This window comes from Argiope bruennichi, chromosome 11 (assembly GCF_947563725.1).
Source record: "Argiope bruennichi chromosome 11, qqArgBrue1.1, whole genome shotgun sequence".
In the NCBI taxonomy this organism is placed as follows: Eukaryota; Metazoa; Arthropoda; class Arachnida; order Araneae; family Araneidae; genus Argiope; species Argiope bruennichi.
The window spans coordinates 72,228,657-72,250,760 of NC_079161.1; the positions used below are offsets into that span (position 1 = coordinate 72,228,657).

At 30.6% G+C, this 22,104-nt stretch overlaps 1 protein-coding gene across 4 annotated transcripts in view; it reads left to right on the forward strand.

Annotated features, from left to right (window-relative positions):
- LOC129957164 (cell adhesion molecule Dscam2-like) overlaps window positions 1-22,104 on the forward strand; it is a 759,520-nt gene that overhangs the window by 211,790 nt on the left and 525,626 nt on the right. For all 4 annotated transcript variants that reach the window (XM_056069342.1, XM_056069344.1, XM_056069343.1 and 1 more), the window contains exon 2: window positions 909-1,235. In XM_056069342.1, the coding sequence (XP_055925317.1) occupies window positions 909-1,235 (327 nt within the window). The remainder of the gene's footprint in view (window positions 1-908; window positions 1,236-22,104) is intronic.

A 22,104-nucleotide genomic window follows, 5' to 3' on the forward strand; every position in this document is an offset into this window, starting at 1 on the left:
AAAAATCAATGCAACTTCCCGAAAAATAGATCTAGGGGAAAACACTGTAACTGTATTATAAAAAAAAACATGTTGAGACATTAAAAATATTAAATAAAAATCATAATTTCGCCAATAAACGAATTTTTAATGAAGTCACCTAACATTAAGCATAGCATTTTTTTGATTAATAAATAAAAAATGAATAAACCTGATTGTAGTAGAGTTTTCCACAACATGGTATTAAATTGAATCAGAATCAGAATCTTAATATACCACATTTTTCACAGTGCTTTATTTAATTGGTCTTTAAATAAATGATAAAGAACTGGATTGCGCCACAGGTTTACGTTATATTTAATTGATCTGTAAGGAAAAACAAAAGAATATAATTGTGCCATAGTGCCGCATTGAAAACGGGCAGTCGACTCTCCATGGCCGAATGGTCATAGCAGTGGTCTCATAATTAAGAGATCGTGAGTTCGAATCCCGCTAGAGACAATGCGATTCACCATTTGTATAAATATTTAAATCCTTGATTTTATGTTTTCCTTTATTTCATGTTCCAGCAGATTCTGGACCTTTCTTTAGTTTACCAGATAAGTGTTCTGAACTTTTCATACTGTCTCCAGAAAAGTATTCTGGAACTTTCCCTGCTAGTATAAAAGCAAAAGATCTGTCAGTCACTCTGTTTAGAGTTGAGTTAATAAATTGGTTTAGCTCTACTTCTTGTGTGTGTGTGTGTCATTGAGTTCCACACTAGAGTACCTACGTGACAATAGTTTCACACGACATTTTATTAAACAGTGTGATTAAACCTGCAAATGAAATCATTGGAAATATGTCACTGTTTAACATGGAATTTTTATTTTTTATCTATATGAAATCATATTCTATATGAAAACACTGATAATTTATGTTTGTTTTAGGCGGCTGCGAATCGGCAAGAAAAGATGCCAGAGGGCCTATCTTCCGAAATGAGCCTCCTTCTAGAATCGAATTTTCGAATAGCAGTGGCACAGAACTCAGATGCAATGCCGACGGAATCCCAACTCCAAGGATCACTTGGCAGACCAGAGATGGCACCGCTGTGAAAGACGTGCCAGGATTGAGGCACATGAGATCAGATGGCACTTTGGTATTCCCGCCTTTCTCGAAGCCCGATTACAGGCAGGACGTGCATGATACAGTGTATCAGTGCTTGGCTTCGAACAATGTCGGGACGATCCTTAGCAGGGAAGTTCATGTTAGAGGGGGTGAGTGGGAAATTTATTTATTAGAATAAAGTGTGTAGTCTTCCTAAATAAAGCTTCAAAAAGTCTGTCTTATTAGTAACAGGAAATATTTACCTTTTCTGATTTTTTTTAATATTTTTAATCAAATGATTTTTTTTTCTTTTTACGATTTTTTTAAATAAAATTATGTTTAAGAGTGTTATTTTTTCAAAAATAAGAATATGTTCTAGAGTGTCTTTTTTTAAAAATAAGAATATGTTCTAGAGTGTTCTTTTTTTTAAAAATAAGAATATGTTCTAGAGTGTTCTTTTTAAAAAATAAGAATATGAACTAGAGTGTTCTTTTTTTAAAAATAAGAATATGTCCTAGAGTGTTCTTTTAAAAAAAAAATAAGAATATGTTCTAGAGTGTTCTTTTTTTAAAAATAAGAATATGTTTCATGCATAATGAAGAATATTTTTAAAGAGCTAAAATATTATTATCTAAGTTTATAAAATGTAAAATCAATAATTAATAGAAATAATTTACAATAGTTTTGCCATCGGATTTAAATTTTAAAGCTAGCTTTCATGCATAATGAAGAATATTCTTCATTATGCATGAAAGCTAGCTTTAAAATTTAAATCCGATGGCAAAACTATTGTAAATTATTTCTATTAATTATTGATTTTACATTTTATAAACTTAGATAATAATATTTTAGCTCTTTAAAAATAACATATTCAGATCTCGTGTTTTATCTAATAATAATAATAATTTCAGTTCAGATTTTACATCATTTGAGGGCATTTTGTAGAATATTAAAATATGAAGTATTGGTACTTAGATTTTGGAAATTAATTTATTTCAAAATGCAATATAAAACATATCACAAATCATTACTAATAATTTTTGAATTTATATCTTGAATTGCTCCGTTAAAAATCATTGATCTCTATAGAGGTAACGTATTTTGATCAAGTGTTATATGACAATAAATTAAATCTTGATTTAGCTTCTTTTAATTATAAATTATATTTTTTGCAGAATTTTAAGACCGATACGAAGTGTAAGTATTCTGATAATCATAATAAATTATTTTAAATCGTTGCCTTCCGCATTTAACTAAACGGAAGTCTGGATTGTCACTTTCTTTTGCAAAGAAGAAATCATTTGGCCGAATTTAATGACTTCATGTTAATTTATATAAGTAAGCATTTTGTTTCAAAATGTGAAAAACTCATAAAATATAAAAAATATCTATGAAACTCAGTACTTTTATTTCAAGAAATTTCATATTGTTATTTTTAGAATTAATAAAAATATGCATATTATTTTTAATTATTTTGAGCTATCATGATTTTATTAATTTCCCCAAATTTCATAATAAATTCATTTATATTTACCAATTTTCTAAAATGCAAATTTTTAACAGAATAAAAATCTATTGATATTAATATATTATTATTTATTTTTAATTAATTAATCTATTCACAAAGCATGCCTATCATTATGTCTTTAATACAACTAGCAGCTGTGAATAAAATTTGATAACTTACAAAGGCAATCAATTGTTGAAATATAATTTGATGATTTGTTATATTTGATGATGATTAAAAATGTTGAAAGCAATTTTTTATTACATCTTCACACATGAATATTAATGGTGTATTGAGAGCTCATCTGAATTTTTTATATGTTTTGATGCATTTTTGAGTTGTAAGCATCCCCCTAATAATTCCTCCAATTACGTGATTATACTGCCATTATAAGAGCAGGTAAGTATTATAATTCAAACGGACAGTAGAAAGCTCCAATTTGTTAAGAAAGTATATAAATAAAAAATATATTTGTCTGTCTGGGCTTGCATCATCCTACAGGTATAATTTTTGAATTAGAGTTATCAAATGTAGCTAAAATAAAGTTTAGATAAAAATATTAACTTGGATCGATAATTTGAAATTTTAATTAAAATTTTAATTAATTAAATTGGAATAAATCGATATTTTTGCAATAATTAAAAAATACATATATTGTATGAAAATAAAACTTTAATTCACCTAAAAATACATAAAATTAATTTTTAGCGATAACAATTTAGCCGCATTTAAATATTTTCCTTGATTTAAAACATTTTCGAATACATATTTCATAAAAAAAAAAGTTAGAAACTATACTTTTCATCATTGCAAAAGAATTTAATTGTTTTCCATATTTATAGAACTGCCTAATTTCATGTTGCTCTTGAAATTTAATGCAACAATATTATTAATTTTAATTTCGTTTTTTCTTTCAACATTTTATTGTAAAATTATTAAATGAAGTCCTCTAATATATTAAGTTTATTACGAACCATATCCTGTAAATTCAAAATAAAGGCTGTTATTTTTTTTTATTTTTTTAATCAGTATGTCTTAATTCAGTTAACCTAACGTTGAGCGCAGCTATTCGTTCACTTTTTGTGCCATACATATTTTGCACGAGGAAAAATAAAATGTTGATGTTGGTTATCCATAAATAGACATTTATAAGGCGAATAATTCTAATTCCCATTAGTAACCGTCATACAGACAATGGACAGAAAATATGAAATATTTGTTTAAATCAGGGGATAAATATCTATCATCATTTGAAAATCAAAATTACCCTATTTCAAGGTAAAATAAATATCAGATTATGCAGGAAAAATGCAGTTGAAATTAATTGAATTTTTTATGAATCAAGCTGAATTCGAAATATGACTGGTTATTTAAAAATTGTGGATTTTTTTCTGAAATTGAAAAGGGTTTACAAATAGAACATAAAGAAATTTTCACAGAAAAAGGGACTATAATACTCAAACTTATTAAAAACAATAAGTGCAATTTTCTGATTAAAAATATTAGTTCACTGAATATAGAATAAATTAATAATTCTATAAAATGTAAATTATACTTATTTCTAATAAAATATTATTCTCGTTAAAATTTTCTACCACTCCAGAATTTAAAAAAATTTATGGAGTTAATAACAGGTGTTTATATTCAAATGTAGCTCTGATTCTTCCTCCTCCATTCTCAAAAAACATTTGAGAAAATGTCTTTTCATGATAATAAATTATACTCATTACTTCTAAGTCTACCTTTGTTTATTCGGCGGTTTGATGCATCACTTTGCTATCTGAATTTCCGCTAGAATTATTAAATAACCGACAACATAAATCGTGAGAAAAAAAAACAGCAAGAAAACTATATATATCATACGATATATTTTATTTTAAAGCCACGGCAAAAGCACTTACATAATACCATTATTTTATTGGCATTGTCAAAAGACACAGAATTTCCGCTTTGGTTTCAGTTTATCCGAAGAAAAAGAAACAAAATGGAAGCTGAAACAGCCATGAAATACGACATTCTTTTGTTCCCTTTATTTTTTTTGATAACAAAACTATCTGTTTTATTCTTTCCACATTTTAAACAATCCCGGGTTCAAGCATGGGCAGAAAGAAATAAGCGCTCTAAAATAACCGAATAAACAAATGGCCGTTAACTTCCCGTTTCTACTAGAATAAACATATGCACAATGTTTACCTAAACAAGCAGCTGGAATCTGCATTGTTTTTGGTTTTCTGCATTTATTTTTTATATTGCTTTACTGAGTTGAAGAGATTTTGCGTTATTTGAGTGTGTGTTGTCACGCAAAAGTGAAATCATTGAATATATTTTTCGTTAAAAATACTGGCAAAAGAAGACCCTGTTATTATTAATGTTTGTTTTGCGTTTGATGTATTTTTATTATTACTTTTTTACTCTTCCGGTATTTGGGCATCAGTTTTCTCGCGTTTAAAAGTTTATTTCGCTCGTTTAAGGTGAGTTTCGAAGGATATTTAGTATTCCATGTAAAACTTAGCCTATGGTGTCATCAGAAATTTTGCTGTTTATTTTCTTTCGCCGTAAAAAACAGTAAATATAGTTAAAGTATAAAAATGTATATTTATAGTTTATGTAAAGAATAAATCATTTGGAACTGTTGTTGTTGCATTAATAAATAACAAAAAGTTCGAATTTCTTTAAAAATACTTTAATTTTTTTTCAATCGTTTTTTTGACGCGATTTTGTTATTGTTAAAATATTTTGCAAAATGCGTGATATTTTTATCACAATTTTAACTATATACCTTACTTTTATTTTATCGTTTCAGGTTCTTTCATGTAGTTTTTATGATTCAAATTCTATTTAATCGACTAATTTAATCATTCTTTATACACACATATAGATTTTAATGAATGGTTCGTTTCTTTCACTTCAAAATTTCCTATATATATATATATATATATATATATATATATATATATATATATATATATATATATATATATATACAAGGCAACATGTGTGTTAATTTTGCATTATATGGAAAAGAAACAACATATGATTTTTAAAACATCAGCATTTTATATAGATCTAAAAGGTGAACAGAAAATGTTGCCGGTATGATAGAATATTAGTATAAAATAATCTTTGAAAATAGTGATGCACATTTTATTTAACACTGAATAGCCCTGTTCTTTACATTTTACACGTGAAGCGACTAATCTCTACAATAAAAATTAACAAAATTTTAGTTTTTAAATAAAATGTGATAAAGAGAAAAAGCTCATTTCTTATGATACTATGGAATGAAATCACTCATTTTGTTTCAAAAAGAATAGACAAAATATGGATATTAAACAGACCACTTCAGAAATCATTGAAGGTTTGTATAAGGGATGCTATGTCTTGAATTACATAACATTTATAGGTCAACCTACGTTAAGAACTGGAATAGAACTTTAGTATTTTTCAAGCCAGGGAAATATATGTTGAAATTTACTAAGCTGTTAAGTACAAATTAACGAAAAGAATTATTCGTTTCATACATGTATCAGGGGAAGACTTTATTTTCAAGGTGCATAACGTTAATATAAATGTCAAAAACTAATTTATTTTAATTATATATTTTTTTTTAAATTATCGTATTCTCATACAAAAATTTAAAGGCCGTTAGTTAATCCATTAACATTGGTCGAACATTTAATATAGATTTATAATATGAGGGGGAAAAAACCAAATGCCAAAAATCATTTATAAAACGTCATGTTAGCTAGTGAAAGCAATTATAGTTTTATGTCAAATTTTGGTGTCATTCAGGGGCGAAACGTCTTCCAAAACCAGACGTCCAAACGTCCTCTCCTAGCAGATGAGTATAAATGCTAGATTCAAAACAAAGATTTAGACTTCATAACTATCGTCCACCATTGCTCTGATCGTTTATGTTTTGTAGTTATTGCATTTAATAGAGAATGAACAGAGAAACAAGATTTCTACTAATGCACTTCGTTCAGAATTTAAATGAAATCTACAAAAAGAAATCTACAATCTACAAAAAACTACATAACAAATTTCATGTTTTTCACTCATTGTGTTTTTCAGCATTCATGTTAACAAAACAGACATTTAGAAACGGCAGGAAAATCGATGTAATTCCAAAAATATGCTTTTTTAAGAGTCAGAAAGGTCTAAAATATAGAGATTCTTCAAAAAACTGAGTTGTTTCAGGTTTTGATTTGTACGACATTTTTTCTTTGAACATTTTTTTTAAAAATTCGTAGTATCAAAAAAGTAAAAATTAATTTACTTCCTGTGTTATAGAACTGAATTATTAAATTATTCGCATAAGAAAGACCACAGAATTAATACATGGACTTTTTATAAAACATATTTCTAAAATAAACAGTTCATCAGCGAATTTTACTTTGAACAATTATCAAAAACAAAAACCAGTCTTGTGATAAAGAAATCAATCAAAAGATCATACAATCAAAAACATAATCTAGTTTTCTACAGATCAAGAAACACACTTTAGAAAATGATTCTTCCTTAACTATTAAAGACTAGAAGAGTATAAAACCTTTGTAATCCACTAACTTGTGGCTCAAGGGATCTGAGGAAAATGGTAGCCTACAGTCGGCAGGAATCATTTAACTAGGTGATAATCTCGGAAATGAAAGCTTTCTACCGTTAGGGGTTGACAAAGATTGATGTCGTTTGGTTTTTATTTGTTTGGATGATGAAAGAAAATTCTAACTAACTACTTAGCTATCAATCTTCAGCCATTTGAACTTTTGACTTTGAATTAAAAAAAATCGTTTGCAATAGTGTGGAACTTTGAGGCTTTGTTGGATAGGAAGAATTGTATTTATGCGTTGGAATCTTTATAGGTGAATGTTAAAAATTACTTCAAAGTTAAAGAATAGTTCCATTAGAAATATTTTTTGTAAATAGTTTATACTCTTTCTGTGAAAATTCCCTACTTCTGGCATTGGCATTATTTTTTATTTTATTTTGCCGTATTCGAAGTATACAAAGAGAAAGTGTTGTTGTCTTCAAGAAATTAAATCTTAAGATTATTAAGAATATCTATGTTTGAGAGAGAAACTGAAAAAAAATAGATAATTTTTTTTAACCATGTCAGTTAGTGTTTCAGCAAGCACATTGAGGTAAAATGCTTCTTCTCGCCATATTTGCAGATTTTTATAACATTTCAACAAAATATATTTCGAAGTATAATCTAATGATTGCAATTGCAATCCAAAGAACAAATGATTGCAATAACGATAAAATGCACAAAGTAATATCAGTATGATTCGGTAAATGTTTTTAATATTTAAACTATAGATTATCAAATTTTGAATCAATTTCCAACAAGTATTTTCATCATGTGTTCTGTTTCGAAAAGTTAAGGGATTTCCAACTATTTTAGAAGTGTATTTGTTTTTATTAAATCAAGGCTTCAATATTGGAGATATAATCAAAAAATGCTCTTATTCTGGGGCTTTGAGTTTTGAATCAGAAGTAGATCGATCAGAAAATGCATGTTCTCATCATGGCATCTCATCTCTTACAGCATTGAACGAATGGCCAGTGAAGTTTAAAAACTTGCTCAATGGAAGTAACCATCATTGCGTACACTGTCGAACAAACTCAGGGTAGACGAACAAAAGCGAGCAAGGGTCGAAACCCCTTAGTCAGATATAAATTATTTTTTTTTAATTTTTGATTCAATTATTTTGAAATTGATATAGAAATTTATGATTTTCCTCTTAAAAATTTGCTGCTATAATTCCTCAAACTTCCAAACTGTGCATTGTCCAAAATGTTTCCACAATTTTGGCCACTACTGTAAGCATATTAAATACGGAGTAAAGTTTAGTTGTTTTAAGGCTATGCTTTTTTAAAAATGTTTTATCACAAAAAATAATTTTTACAGCATTTTAAAATTCAAAAAAATTATTTTTTTAAGTTTCTGTACAGTATTTTCCAATTTTAATAACTTTCAAACTATAATTTAAGTTACAATCTATAGCAGTCTTTTTTTTTTACAATAATAATGAAATTCAAATTAAATTCATTGCTCCATCAAGGCATACAATTGCTTACCTTTCCCCATATTGAGTTTAAGATAATTAATGTTCAAAGAAATTTAGTTTAGTTATATTAGCGTGCCATTTTAAAGGAACACTAGAGCTACTTTGGGACAGACCTCATAATTTTGAACCTCTGTAAGATGGCGAGAGCAACACCTGCATTGACATTCCCTTATCAAGATTTCATACCACACGAAGGAGATTGCGTTTATTCCCTTCGAATTTAACATGTACTAGACTCACCTATTAGACAGTATTTTAGTGGAACCGAGTCTCGAACTTGCACCCTCCGGTCGTGTAGCTGAAACCTTAACATAAGTCGAATTTCACTTCTGCCTTCATTACATAGTATATAAATTTAAAATTTGCACTTTCAATAATTCATAGTTGAATGATTTCATTAAATTTATATTATTCATCGTTAACAATTAAAAGGCTGTAATTTTAAGTAAAGGTATTTTTAGTAATAGTTTGACACTGAAGAAATCCTATTCAATCCTATAAAATGTGGTTCAATTGACTAATTAGCCTAGGCAATTAATTGATAACAGGAGCAGAAATTTTTCCATTCATTCATATCAAAGAAATGAAACAGCAAAAACAAAATCAGTAAAATTATTGCAGACCTAAGAAAAAAAATCTAAATAAAATTTCTTTTATATAACATGTATAAAGTATATGCCACTAGTTATGTTATTCTTTTTAAGACAAAATCGAATTTGAGCATTTTTTCTCGCCAACATCAATAACAATTTGTTAAGAATAATCCATGTTCTTACTTATTCAATGATTTCTTGAATGAAAGAAAAAAAAACTCAATTTCATTATTTGTAACATTTTGCTTCAGTGGAAAAATGTGTTTCGCTACTTACTAGTGTTTGTCATCAGTGGTATTTTTTTACCACATTCTCTCCTTGGAAAGTGATTAATGGCAAGCATAGAAGCATGGAGTAACCGAGTAAAATAATTCTTGCGGAAAATCATAGGAAAAAAATTGTAACATTTGGGTTACAAATAAACTGAGAGAAAGATTTATTTATAAGCCGAAAAAATTGTATTTCTTAAAGGAGAAGAAAACAAACAATCGTGAAATTTTTTGATTAAGAAAACATTTATTTTTTATAAAAGTGAGAAAGAATTATTTGCAGTAAACGAAATACAAAAATTACGTATATATATTTTTATATGTTGGATGATTTTAATATTTTGTTAAATAACTACAGAAATCTCTTGGACTTGCTCCCAAAAGCATTAAATATTAAAATGTAGTAAAAGGAAGAAAAAAATTATATAGATTCTGTTCGATAACAATTAGCGATTGGTTCGTTTCAGTCTAGTGAACTATGAAAGAAAGATAAAAATCAAAACAAAGAATTGAAAATGAAGATTCCCAATAAAAAGTGAGAGAAAATGAAATTGCAATGCGTCTGGCAAACGATTCTCTGAGAATTTAAATTGTATAAAAATAGTTTTCATGATTTTGGCTTCATGCCGAAACAACAACACAAAAAAACTAAATCTTCTGTTAACGGATCTAAGCATTCATCTATAAATCGTCTGCATATTCATCTCGATTTTTTAACTCACCTGGAAAATAATTAACTAAACAGCAATTTTAATTTTCATATTTTTAGTAAGAGAGAAATGCTCGAATCTGAAACAATTTAAAAATCATGATGGAATTAAGATGCCGAAAGTGAGAATTTTTTTTTAAATTCTAAAAAGGTTAAAAAAAAGAAAAAGCTAAAAAAATAATTATTTTTTTAACATTTCTCGAAATTTAGGAAATTATATAAAAGATGTAAAAAAATAGAACTGCAATTGCTTGATTTCTTTGTAAATTACAGTATTTTTTTAAGACAATGAAAGAACATTTTGGAAATTCATCCAAAAAATACAAAATATTACATAAAATATTTTGAAATTTAAATTTTAAAATTCAAACTTTGGAGTGAAGCGAATCACCATTACGATGTCCAGTATGCTAAATCTCAAAATTGTAAACGCGATAGATTTGTCTTGACTGCTGAAACACCAATATACACACATACTTAAACACTTCATTTTATAAGAAAAAGATTTCATATTTCATACAGAATATGTATACATTTAGAACTTAGCAAAATCTTCTTACAGAAATATACTGGTTAGCCATTTTCTTCTTTTTAAGTCGCAATTAATGGCTTAAAGTTTAATAAACCTTATTTCTCAAATATTGTCTTCTTTTAGATGCTTTTTGTACGGCAAGAGTATGTATTTTCTATGAGAAGAAATTGTAGGGTGACATCAGACCACTCATATAACACATCCTGCACGACGTGCTCCGTTGGAAAGCAACATTTGCATAATGTATTTTTGAGAGACCCGAAGGGATGGACGGGTTGAGATTCGAGTTACCTGGAGGCTGTATCCCATCTTTGAAATCAAAATAGCAGATAGATACAAGGTTTGCAAGGATTTCCTTTGCATTGCCAAGCAACAACACCAACAATTTATGCTCTTAGTGTTGATTCAGATTTCACTGAATCTTTATTGCGCAGTGGGTTTCTCATTCATCTTGGTCTCAATATCTTCCAAATAGATGAAATGGAAAATCTTTTGTTATTCTTGCTTTGTGCTTACTTTTAACATGGTATTCATATTTACCTTCCAACAAATAAACAAAAATTATATACCAAATTAAAACTTCCAGGTGCAACCACATTATTATGATTCTCTACATAAGCATGTTCTAATACTAAATAATTTCTTTTTCTGGCTAAAATAGGAGTTTTGTTTGTTCTAATAGTTATTATGTATATATACTCCTTGATATGATAACCATAACCATTACAATTTTAGACGAAAGCAATGTAATGTTTCATCCTTTATTGATTACTCCAACTTATGAATTCATCAATAAAAGAATTTATCCGTCATCACAAAATTTTGGTTTTCAGCTTAAGAAATCGATATGACACTTAAGAAATCTATTGTTTAAAAATTTTTTCAATTTGATAAATTTCTTTAGGTGATCATAAAAATCATAGAAACATATAGTTAAGAATAATTCCCACCCCAAAAATGTGTAAAATCCAAGGGTTTTGGGCAGTGGCTGTACAGTTAAACATTCCTACAGAGTCAATAACAAAGAAAGACATACGAACACATAAACGCACTCACTTAAGACTCACAACTACAACACTTATAGCAAACACTTGTACACAAGCAGCAAACTGGCAATAGAAACTCGTAACGAAGGAAAGCTGGCAGAGGGAACTCAACTAGAAGAGCGACTTCACACAACTATTCACTCCCCTCCAACTCAACAGCCAACTCACTGCGAACCAAATATCCCTTCCATCACTGACTGGTTACTGAGTACACGACCAAATACTCAGCTCAACTAACACTCGGTAAAATTGTAAGTCCATTGCCAAATACTCGCCAACGTCACAAAATTCGTCTTCATAGTCATTAAATAATAATAATAATAGACGCTGAAGCCGTGGTTTATTAATCTACCACCCATTGAACTTCCACCCGAACTGTCTGTAAAACTGTCTTCTTTACGAGGGAATTACGTGGGGTGAAAAAACAACATTAAAAACTCATAACGAAATCTCGTTTAATGGGGAATCTTTAAAGTCGCCAACAATGCCAAGTCGCCGTAGTAAAAAATCATAGAAAGCAATCAGATATGCAATAACTGGAACTAAGGCTGTTGCTGAAAATATTCAGCTTGCGCATATTGACTACTACACTGGCAACAAACAGAAAGGGCATACTGAAGTAGATTTCAACCGTCTGTCGTCTTTATAGGATATATGATTTCTATTATATACTCATATAATTTCTACGTCTAGTCCATTTAAGCTTTCATTTACATAAATAATACCTTAAGTAATAGGATTACCTATTTATACCTAAAAAAATATTGCCTCTTCTATGCTTATGCATACAGAATCGTGAAAAGAAGACTGGGAATTCAAGATGAACTAATGTCTCTGACGACAGGAAGTAGGCTCCGTATGGGAATGGAGATAATTCGACCCCATATCCCGACTAGGAGAAACAGGAATTCACTTGATTGTCCGTGGTTTCACTTGATGAATCCCTCTGGAAAGAAAACGGGGGAAGTTGGAGATTCCAATTACCGTTTTCTTTATGCGTTCTTAAATTATAGAAATGAATCAATGGGTAAAATTTAAATATCAAAGAGTGCATTCTTTATAAAATATGTAAAATACAATAGTCAACTAAACTAATTAATAATGAAATTTTTCCCTCACCGTTAAAAATAAGCCTCTAATTGAACCAAAAGTAATTAATTAATCACTATAGGACCAATTGAAACACCAGTAGGAGAGATCTCTTCAACAATTTCTCGTATTAGAGAAAGTCTTGCACGGCATTGATGTATTATAATTAAGAAATACTAACTTTTGGCGCGAATTTATCATTTTTGCTGAATCTATCATATCATCTTTGGCGAGGTATTTGGCGATTAATCTCTGGCCTGTAATTAATAACTTCCGAAAAAAGAATCTGTTATTTTTGGATGAGCTTTTTCTCCTAATCAATTGAAACAAAAATTGGTTAAAAAGCTGGACGTGTTAATATACTCAACTGATTGCGCGTTTGAGTTATCGCATTTATATGTTCATGAACGTACAGACTGACAGACGGTTAACTCCTAATTGGATTTAGCTCAACATTTGATAGGTGCCTACACTATAGATGTTAAATGTGTGTACCGAATTTTATCTGTCTAACTATCTTCGTTTTGCAGTTATCATGTTAAATTATATTCGAACAGATGGACAGAAGGATATCTTCTGAATGGAATTTGCATAAAATTTGACAGAAAGCTAAAGATTTTATGTAAAGGCCGTATACCAAATTCCATCCATCTAGCTCAAAGAGTTTTTGTGTTTTATTTATGACAGATGTGCAGATAGATGGACATTTTCCAAAAATGTGTTCTTGGAGTTCAGGAAGGTCTAAAACATAGAGATTCGTCAAAATCTCGAGTTCGAATTTTTTTGACGATTAGTATACTTTTTCTATATTAAGAATACGAAAGAGTAAACAAGAACTATATTTTTTTTCTTGTTAAAATCTTTTCATTTAGTGTTATGTTCATTTAACTTTGAATGGTGAACCATTAATATAATATATGGATAAAATTGTAAACCTATTTATTGCAAAATTTGCTCAAATTAGATTCGAAATGAACGTTTCTATTAAATATAATGATCTATTTATTATAATGATTTTATGTAACGGACGTTTTGATGGTTTTTTTTTTTTTTTTTTTTTTTTTTTTTTTTAAAAAATCAGACATTATTTAAGGTGTTTAATGTCAGAGAAAAATAACTACTTTTTTTTTCTCAGTACTAAATCAGTACTCAGAACAGTAGAGAATCATTAATGTAATAACGATGACATAATAAACCCGCATATTTCTATATTTCTTAGGCTGCATTTTAAATGAGGGCCAGAATTCAAAATTTATTAAGAATGAATTTATGTTAATGTATTTCTTGTATTATTTAAAATCAGATATTATATGAGTCAGATATTATATCAGATATATATTATATGAGTTTCTTTTAAATATTAATGTATTTGAAATGACATTTTAAAAACTTTATGGTTACAGCCCTTTCCAAGTTTAAACTTTTTATTCTAAATAAAAGATTATAAATGTATATTTATAGCAAAAATACTTTAATAATTTGAAAAGTAAGTCTTTTTTTTCTATATTTTATGATATCCAATTGAATTCTATTATTATTCATCACAAATGATATTGCATATTTTTTTCTGAAACTTAATAAACAGTGGCAAGAAAATTCCTCACTGTAAAGTCGATTCTATTATACATAAAAGAGAAAATTTACATTCTAAAACTCTTTTCATTTTTCGCTTACAGTTTATACCCTCCTGGTGATTTGCATATCTGTGACAAAATAAAAAGACATCGCATCGAATTTCGTATTCTAATGATCAACTGAAATTTTCAAACGTTTTCAATAAACTTTTACCTTTGCCTTTTTTTTATCCCCTGTTCCTGGTCGAACACAAAATAAAAAAGCCCTAAAATATTTCCTTAAGATCATTATAATTTATAGATTTCTTTTTACAAAGAGTATCACAATATACAAGACTCTGAAAGCTTGACATTTGTTTAGACTTTCAAATGATCTTTGAAAATAGTTACCATACTTAACTTCCACAGTGGAAAAAAAAAGCAAAAATAAAGGCCCAGAAAAAAAAGAAGTAATTTTTCTTCTTGCAATTCTAACTCAAAGTCTCAAGCCTACTTTATATTCACGCTTCAAATGAAATCCGAAACTTAGTTCCTAGAAATGTTATAATCTAATTTACAAGCATGCCCCTTCCTTTCAAGATCGTAAAATAGAGGGAGGTGTATTCCACTGTACTGGGAATGAGCATCCTTCCACCAAAAGATATCTTTTATTTTTGCTCCTTTTATATCGAACCAAGGCTTCTAGTGCTGCTGCGGCTACACGCCTGATTTTGGACGTGACCAGAATTTATTTTCTGCTGGATATGTGTGTAATCTGGGCAAAATGATTTTTTTTTTCCTTTCAGGTACCTAGGAAGAAACTTTCGAAATATATCTATATAATTTTTTCTTCCTTTAAATTACTTTCGGTTTGAGCCTTTATAGTTAGCTGCCTGTAGTTCTGGACTTTACCTTTAACAGGGGAAATGCAATTATAAGGAAAATGAACGTGACTTTTGGCTCGACGGAGAAGCAAACATATGATTGGAAAAAATAGAGAAATATGTATTTTTATTTTAAGGATAGAAATAAAATAACTTCATGGAAGCCATCTTGGTTCTTCTTTTAGTAAAATGGAACTCTCTGATCATTCTATCTGGAAAGAAATCCATTGAAGTATTCTCGACATAATTACATATTTCCATTGGCTTCGAACCACACATTCTTCAAAACTTCTTGACTCGATTTGATTAGGAATTGTTTCTTTTACTTTTGAAAGATTTGCACAAAAACTTCAGTATATACAGGGTGTCTATAAATTATGCGACAAAAATTTAAAGAAACAGATACAGAGACCAAAAAGGACTTTATTTCTTATCTATATGTGCTACTACTTATATCATCAGAGAAGAACAGATGTGGTGTGAAATTGCAAAGCAGTGCTGCATTACGTTAGCCATCGATTAGGACTTTCAACTGCACTTTTTGAATTACAGCTGTCGATAATTATGTACAAAGGGAGCAACACAAAAATGAAGAAAATAAAGATTAATTTTTTTAAAAATGAAATGACAAAAGTTGAGAGAAACACAGCATAGTAACATGTAAATTTAGATTGGGTAACTAGAACGAAAAGTGCTTCCACTAGCCAATCAAGAAAGTAATTGTGGGGAAGAATTCTCTGGACCAATCTACAGTTCAGATATTGTTATGAATCTTTAATAGTTCTTCCCTGCATAATTATTCTGATAGTAAGGAAGAAAGATTTAAGGATGTTTTTAATAGATACTGAATGATTAATGTCAGTATCCACCGAACACGCAAAAGCCTTTCAAACATTGGCCATAAATATGGCGGCGTTGGTAATAAAAATTAGGGTTCCGGAAAATACAAGAATTTTGTCTCTTTCATTATTTGGAACTGTGATTCAGAAACCTTCTAGAAAATTTTACACCCTGTCGGAGAACCAATTTAAATTCGAGAATCTAAAACAAGTAAATCAAGTGCATTCTGTCTTTGGAATATTATTCACAAATTGAGTACACTTTGTATTGTCGAGAACTGTTGATTGTGCTTATGCTAATCAGCGACTTGCTGTTTGCCTGTCTGTTGTTGAATTTTGCAAGTTTTGTCCTTTATGTATATATCGGCTGAAATTTTATCGCATGTTCTTCTTGTATCCCCGTTTATTTTCCCGTTAGCTTTTATAGAGCTTTGAGAAATTCGTCCCTTATACATTCACTAGAATGTTTCTGTAACAGTACAAAATGTAATCGTTGAATTTTAGTCACTTCTGCCCCTTTGTTATTTCGTGAAATAAACCGCCGTCAGCTTTTATGTAGTTCATAGGAATTCTTTCCCCATGCCCTCACAATACCTTCTGTAACAATTTTTTTGGCTCCTATTCCTTTTGTTTTCCCATTGATTAAAATGTCGTTATCTTATATAAAGGTTAGGGAAAAACAAATTTCTCACACTTTCGCCTAAATAGTTTAGTAAAAGTATAAAATATTTGTAAATAAAATTTACAAGAAAGAAGATCTCACTAAATAATTCAATGATTAAGTTCAATATTTCAAATCGGTAAAATAATCAATTTCATATTACGGAAAGAAATATTTTATTTAATTGGTTTCAATTACTTTTTAATATTTTATTCCAGCGACGATAGTTAAAATTATTATGAGATCCCTTCTGAGTTATAACAACTGATAAAATACTTCTTTCCTTTAAATCTGGAAATCAGCTTTTTTGTTCATGACATTTTTAAAGCAGTTTGTTCCCTTTTGCTTTTGTTGTCTAGAAAAAGGGAATCAGAAATTACTACTCTGACCTGCCGTTAGGGACACGGTAAAAACTGAAAGACCAGATCATCGCAAAGCAACATTGATGGTTAAGTCCCAAAGACCATCACCGGCCACGGTACAACACTGCCCATAGGAAGCGCACCCGTCATCGATAGGAGATAGCCAATCCTCATCATTTCTGTAGACACCAGGGTGACAAGAACCAACCACCATACCGGAATCTTCTCATTTTCCTTTCTGAGATTCCTACTGGTGGGTTTAGAATTAGGGAAGTCAACCAACTGACTCTCCAACCAGCCACGAAGGCACACGGATTTAAACCATAAGCCTGAATGACCGGACCACCGTAACAGCAACACTGGCGGGAACTGTGATTGAGTCCTAAGGGCCATCACCGGCCACGGTACAACTCTCCCCGAAGGAAGTACGTCAGGAGTCCCCCACCAATTTGTGAAGCCTCCAGGCTGGAAGCATCTCATCCTCATATCGAGGTGCCTCCCCCGGGGGTTTAGTGGATTTAGGGAATCAATCCCTCTGAAAAACTACACTAACTTGAGGACAACATTTTGGTTGCAGCGGAAAGCGCCCTAGTTATTAATTTATAAACAAGCAAATACATGCATATAAATTTTTTTCTGATATATATATTTACATATATAAATATATATTTACAAGAAGAATGACTTTTCACTTCAAAGCAACACATTCACAAAGCATATGGATTTAAATTTTCACTTTTCCCATCACATTCACCCTTTCCTGTGATACCAGAATATCAACATTTCAACAGCTAGTATCCCAGAAAATATATTCAACCCCTCCAAATCCTTGCTAAAGCTCGCCGACTATCTGTGTATTTCCTGCAGTATCCGCGCAAAGAATACATAATCCTTTCCATACACCCCCCTCAAAGAACCAATATCCTTCATCCAGTGCCGAAAGTTAAACTCTGGAACTATTCTCACAGTGGGTGAAAAATTCCTCGCCCGAACACTGCTTTAATCCTACCTTTTTTTTTCCCCGCCCTTTCCCCTTTTTTTTTTCCCGAAGGGAGTAGAGTAATAGGCTTCGCAACTGAGGAAGAAAAATAAATAGAAAGAAAGAACAGAAGAAGAGAGGGATCGGGTGTGGGGGTGGAAAAGTAGTATCGAGCTAGTATATCGAGCGCCAGACCCATCGACCAGCAGTCTTACACTTGAAACCAATGATGCTAACGAACAGTTGCAAATTGGCTCAAGGAAGTATTTCTTGGGCTTTGGGGAGGAAGAGGAATTTTCTTGGTGGTGGGAGTGCTTAAGAGGGTGTTAGGAGGCAGATTAGTAAGGGTGGAAGGGTCTGTTGCCAAAAATCTGATGAGAAGAGCTCCGATTTCTTTTTTTCTCACCTTTCAACTTCTTAAGGTGGGGAGCCTAAGATGAATAGAAATCGTTTGGAATGTGATATTTTACCGAAAGAGAGAATATTTTCTCATAAGAGAGAATATTTCCATTTTTAATTGTCGATCATTTTTTGATATTTTATATATCTGCATAAACGATTTTGATTTGGAATTTTTAAATCGATTTAATTTTATGAAAAGGTGGAAATTAATTCATTGCTATCCGGCAGGGGGATCTTCAGAATTCCGCTTATTCTACGTGATTTATTTTTACATATTATGTGACTGAAATTTACTTCCTTTACATTTGAAAGTATCGCAAACGATTTTTCAATCACTGCCGGAAATGATTGAGCAGCTATGTTTTCCTATGAAAATAAAAACAATGTAATATTTTCAGAGCTGAATTTTAATTTATTTATCTGATTATATTAACATTTAAATTCATTTTAGTGGCGTTATGTGGCAAGTGATTTCACATAATCCAATGATAATTATAATAAATAAATATTGTATTTTATTAAAGATTTAAAAAGAGAAAATATCAATATATATATATATATATATATATATTGAAATCACTCTTTCATTCGTAATCTAAAAGGTGGGGAATAATTTTTAGTTGCCAAATTTAGATTAAAACGTTATTAAGAACTTGAGACAATGAAAATATATTATAAGGAAATTAAGTTAAAAGAAAATTATTAAAAAATAGATCTATACATTTATTAAAAATTAAAAATACATCATTAATTTATTTTAAATTCTACTCTACTTAGAGTTTTTTTTCTTTCAATTTTACTCATGATATAGTTTTAACATTGTTAACTTGTAGGTATTAAATTATACTGAAAGGTATCGATGTCAGTACCTTATTTTTTTCAAAAAACAAACTAATTTTTAACAGTTGCTGGCAACTGAAAAATTAAAATATTGTATGTAATCTCGTTCCCAGTATCTTTCCCACCCGGGTAAACTTCGAGGAGGATGGCCTGAGATATCAGGTATTAAACATACATATATTTTATAAAAAAAATTTCCAAAATTTTAACACGCTAAGAGAAGTATGTTTTAAGATTTTCTATTAAAAAATTAATTTAAAGATAAACAATGCGATTTTTTTTATCTCTTTGTAAATTTATAAAAAATATTCCCCTTGTACAATAAATCGAATCATCACATTTTGAGCAAAGCAGATCAGTAAAATAATTAATCAGGCAATTAAAGCAAAGACTGATAATTTAAATATCAGCAATATCAGTAGTTATCAGCATTATTATTGAATTGCTACTGCTATTCAATAATAGTACATAATTCAGTTCAGAATACATAATTTTAATAGCAGTTTTAACAGCTGTTCCAACAACAGCAGAAGCTTAATTGGTATATCGGAAAAGAAGACTGTTTAAATTGAATTAAGTCACAATTCAATTTAAATTTAATTAAATTGAAGTCAACATTTATCGCCACATGTCATAATTGTTTTCAGTATAATGTAAATAATACCATGGCTAGAAAATCACAGCGTTAACATAACATTCTTTGACTTGCGTATTTATACTTTCAAAATGAAAAAAAAAAATTCAAAGTGATATAGAGCATTTAAAGTTCTCACCAAATGAGGGCGTTTGATCACGAGAATTATATTTAATTTAATAGATTCTTGAATTGGTAGTAATACATATATGTTCCGATGTTTCAATTTAAACAAACATAAGTATGGACATGAAATAAGAGGAGAATGCGAATTTCAGAATTTGGAATTGCTGATCAGCTGAGCGCATTTTATCAAAATGATTTTTCGAGCATTAGAATAGTAGAAATAGTAGAAGGATTTCTGATTGAATTGAGTATTGAATATATAGCCATATAAATAGGTCGCCATCTTTGCATTATAAGTCGAATCTAGAACGGGTATAGAGTCAAGACACTCATTTACTAAAGCATTAGCAGGAATTGAAAATCATAAGAACTCTTTCAGTTTCGAAGAAATGTTTTACCTTCAAGGCTTATGGATGATTCGCCGAAAAAGAAAAGAATAAAAAGTTTCAATTATTATGTATTGTGGGCCAACTAAGTTGGTTTGACCTCAGCGGTTTCTAAGCGCATTAGTATAGGCGGAGATTATTTGATTGAATAAAGTTGTAGCGGATGTTCTGAGAAAGGATAGAACCTGGGTCTTTGTGGTTCGCAGCCCAGAACCGCACAAAGAAATATTACCACGAAAAGGGGGGAGCGTAGCTTCTGAGGGAAAAGACCCCTGAGCACACGGAGGCAGAAATCTGACTTCTAGCTCACATGAAAATGACACTCACACACTCGCTTTCACAATCCCTTTTCACAGGGGGTTCTTTCACTCACCTCACAGATAGAACACAGCATGAAGAACAAACATGCCCGAACCAGGACTCAAACCCGGGACGTCCAGATCACGGGGAAGACGCACTACCCATAGGCCAGGACGCCTTCATCAAAGTTTCTTTGTCCACGTAATGCCGATCGCAAGACAGAGAATTGCGTAAGATGGCTAAAATTATAAATGTGAAATTATGAGAAACTTTTCGAAATTTAGGCATTTTCAGAAAAGAATTTGCCGTTTCAGCATTTTGGTTTCGTGGAAAAAATAATAACTCGAGCAGTGTAGGAATTAGAGTGACATAATATATTGTTACGAAATTTCCGGGATTCGTTTGGATAGTGGAAGTTATATGGTGTGAAGAACGCTCTATCAGCAGACGGCAGTAGAAAATAAAACAACGACATTTATTTACACGAAGACACACAGGACAGCATACAGACGACAACTATATACAGCACAGAAGACTATTATCTTCAGCCGAGACGTGCAGCATACAACAGCATACACAGCAGCATACAACAGTATACACAGCAGCTTTACTCCGTCGCTGCTCCGCTAGTCCCTGGAAGACGAGTTCTTCACCGTCGCTTCCGACTTCTCTTCGGCTCCACTGGTCCACTACTCCAATTCACGACTGGTCCACTCTACTCTGCTCCGCTCCACTCTGCTCTGTCGCTTCCGAATTCTCCTCAATTCACCGCTTCGCGGTTCACGACTCCCGGCAGCTGCGGCTGCTTCCTTTTATAGGTCTCAGTAGGCGGGGCTAGACGCCTCTCAACCAATCAGGAACGTTCGAGGCGTATCTCCGTTCCTACTGGACGGATCGGGAAAATTTTCGATGCTTCGGGTATAATCTATTTTGGTGCCAAAGTCGCCAAATTCGTCGCCAAGTCGCCAAATGGTAGCCAAGTTTGTCGCCAAGCTCTGGGATCTTCTATGGAACCCACTATGCTGGGAAGCCGCCTCACAGATTCGCAAAAATATTTAATTACATTATTATTGAAATATATAAAATTAATTTTAGAAGTAAATTAATTAGAAATTATTGTTGAGTGTGTATACTGGCCACATCATTCTTCCACAATCGAAGATGCTTTTCTTTTTGGTCACACCAATCTCCCACTTAAAAAGATGACCTGAATCTTTAAACATTATGGATGTTCTTTAAAAATAAAGAAAAAGAAAT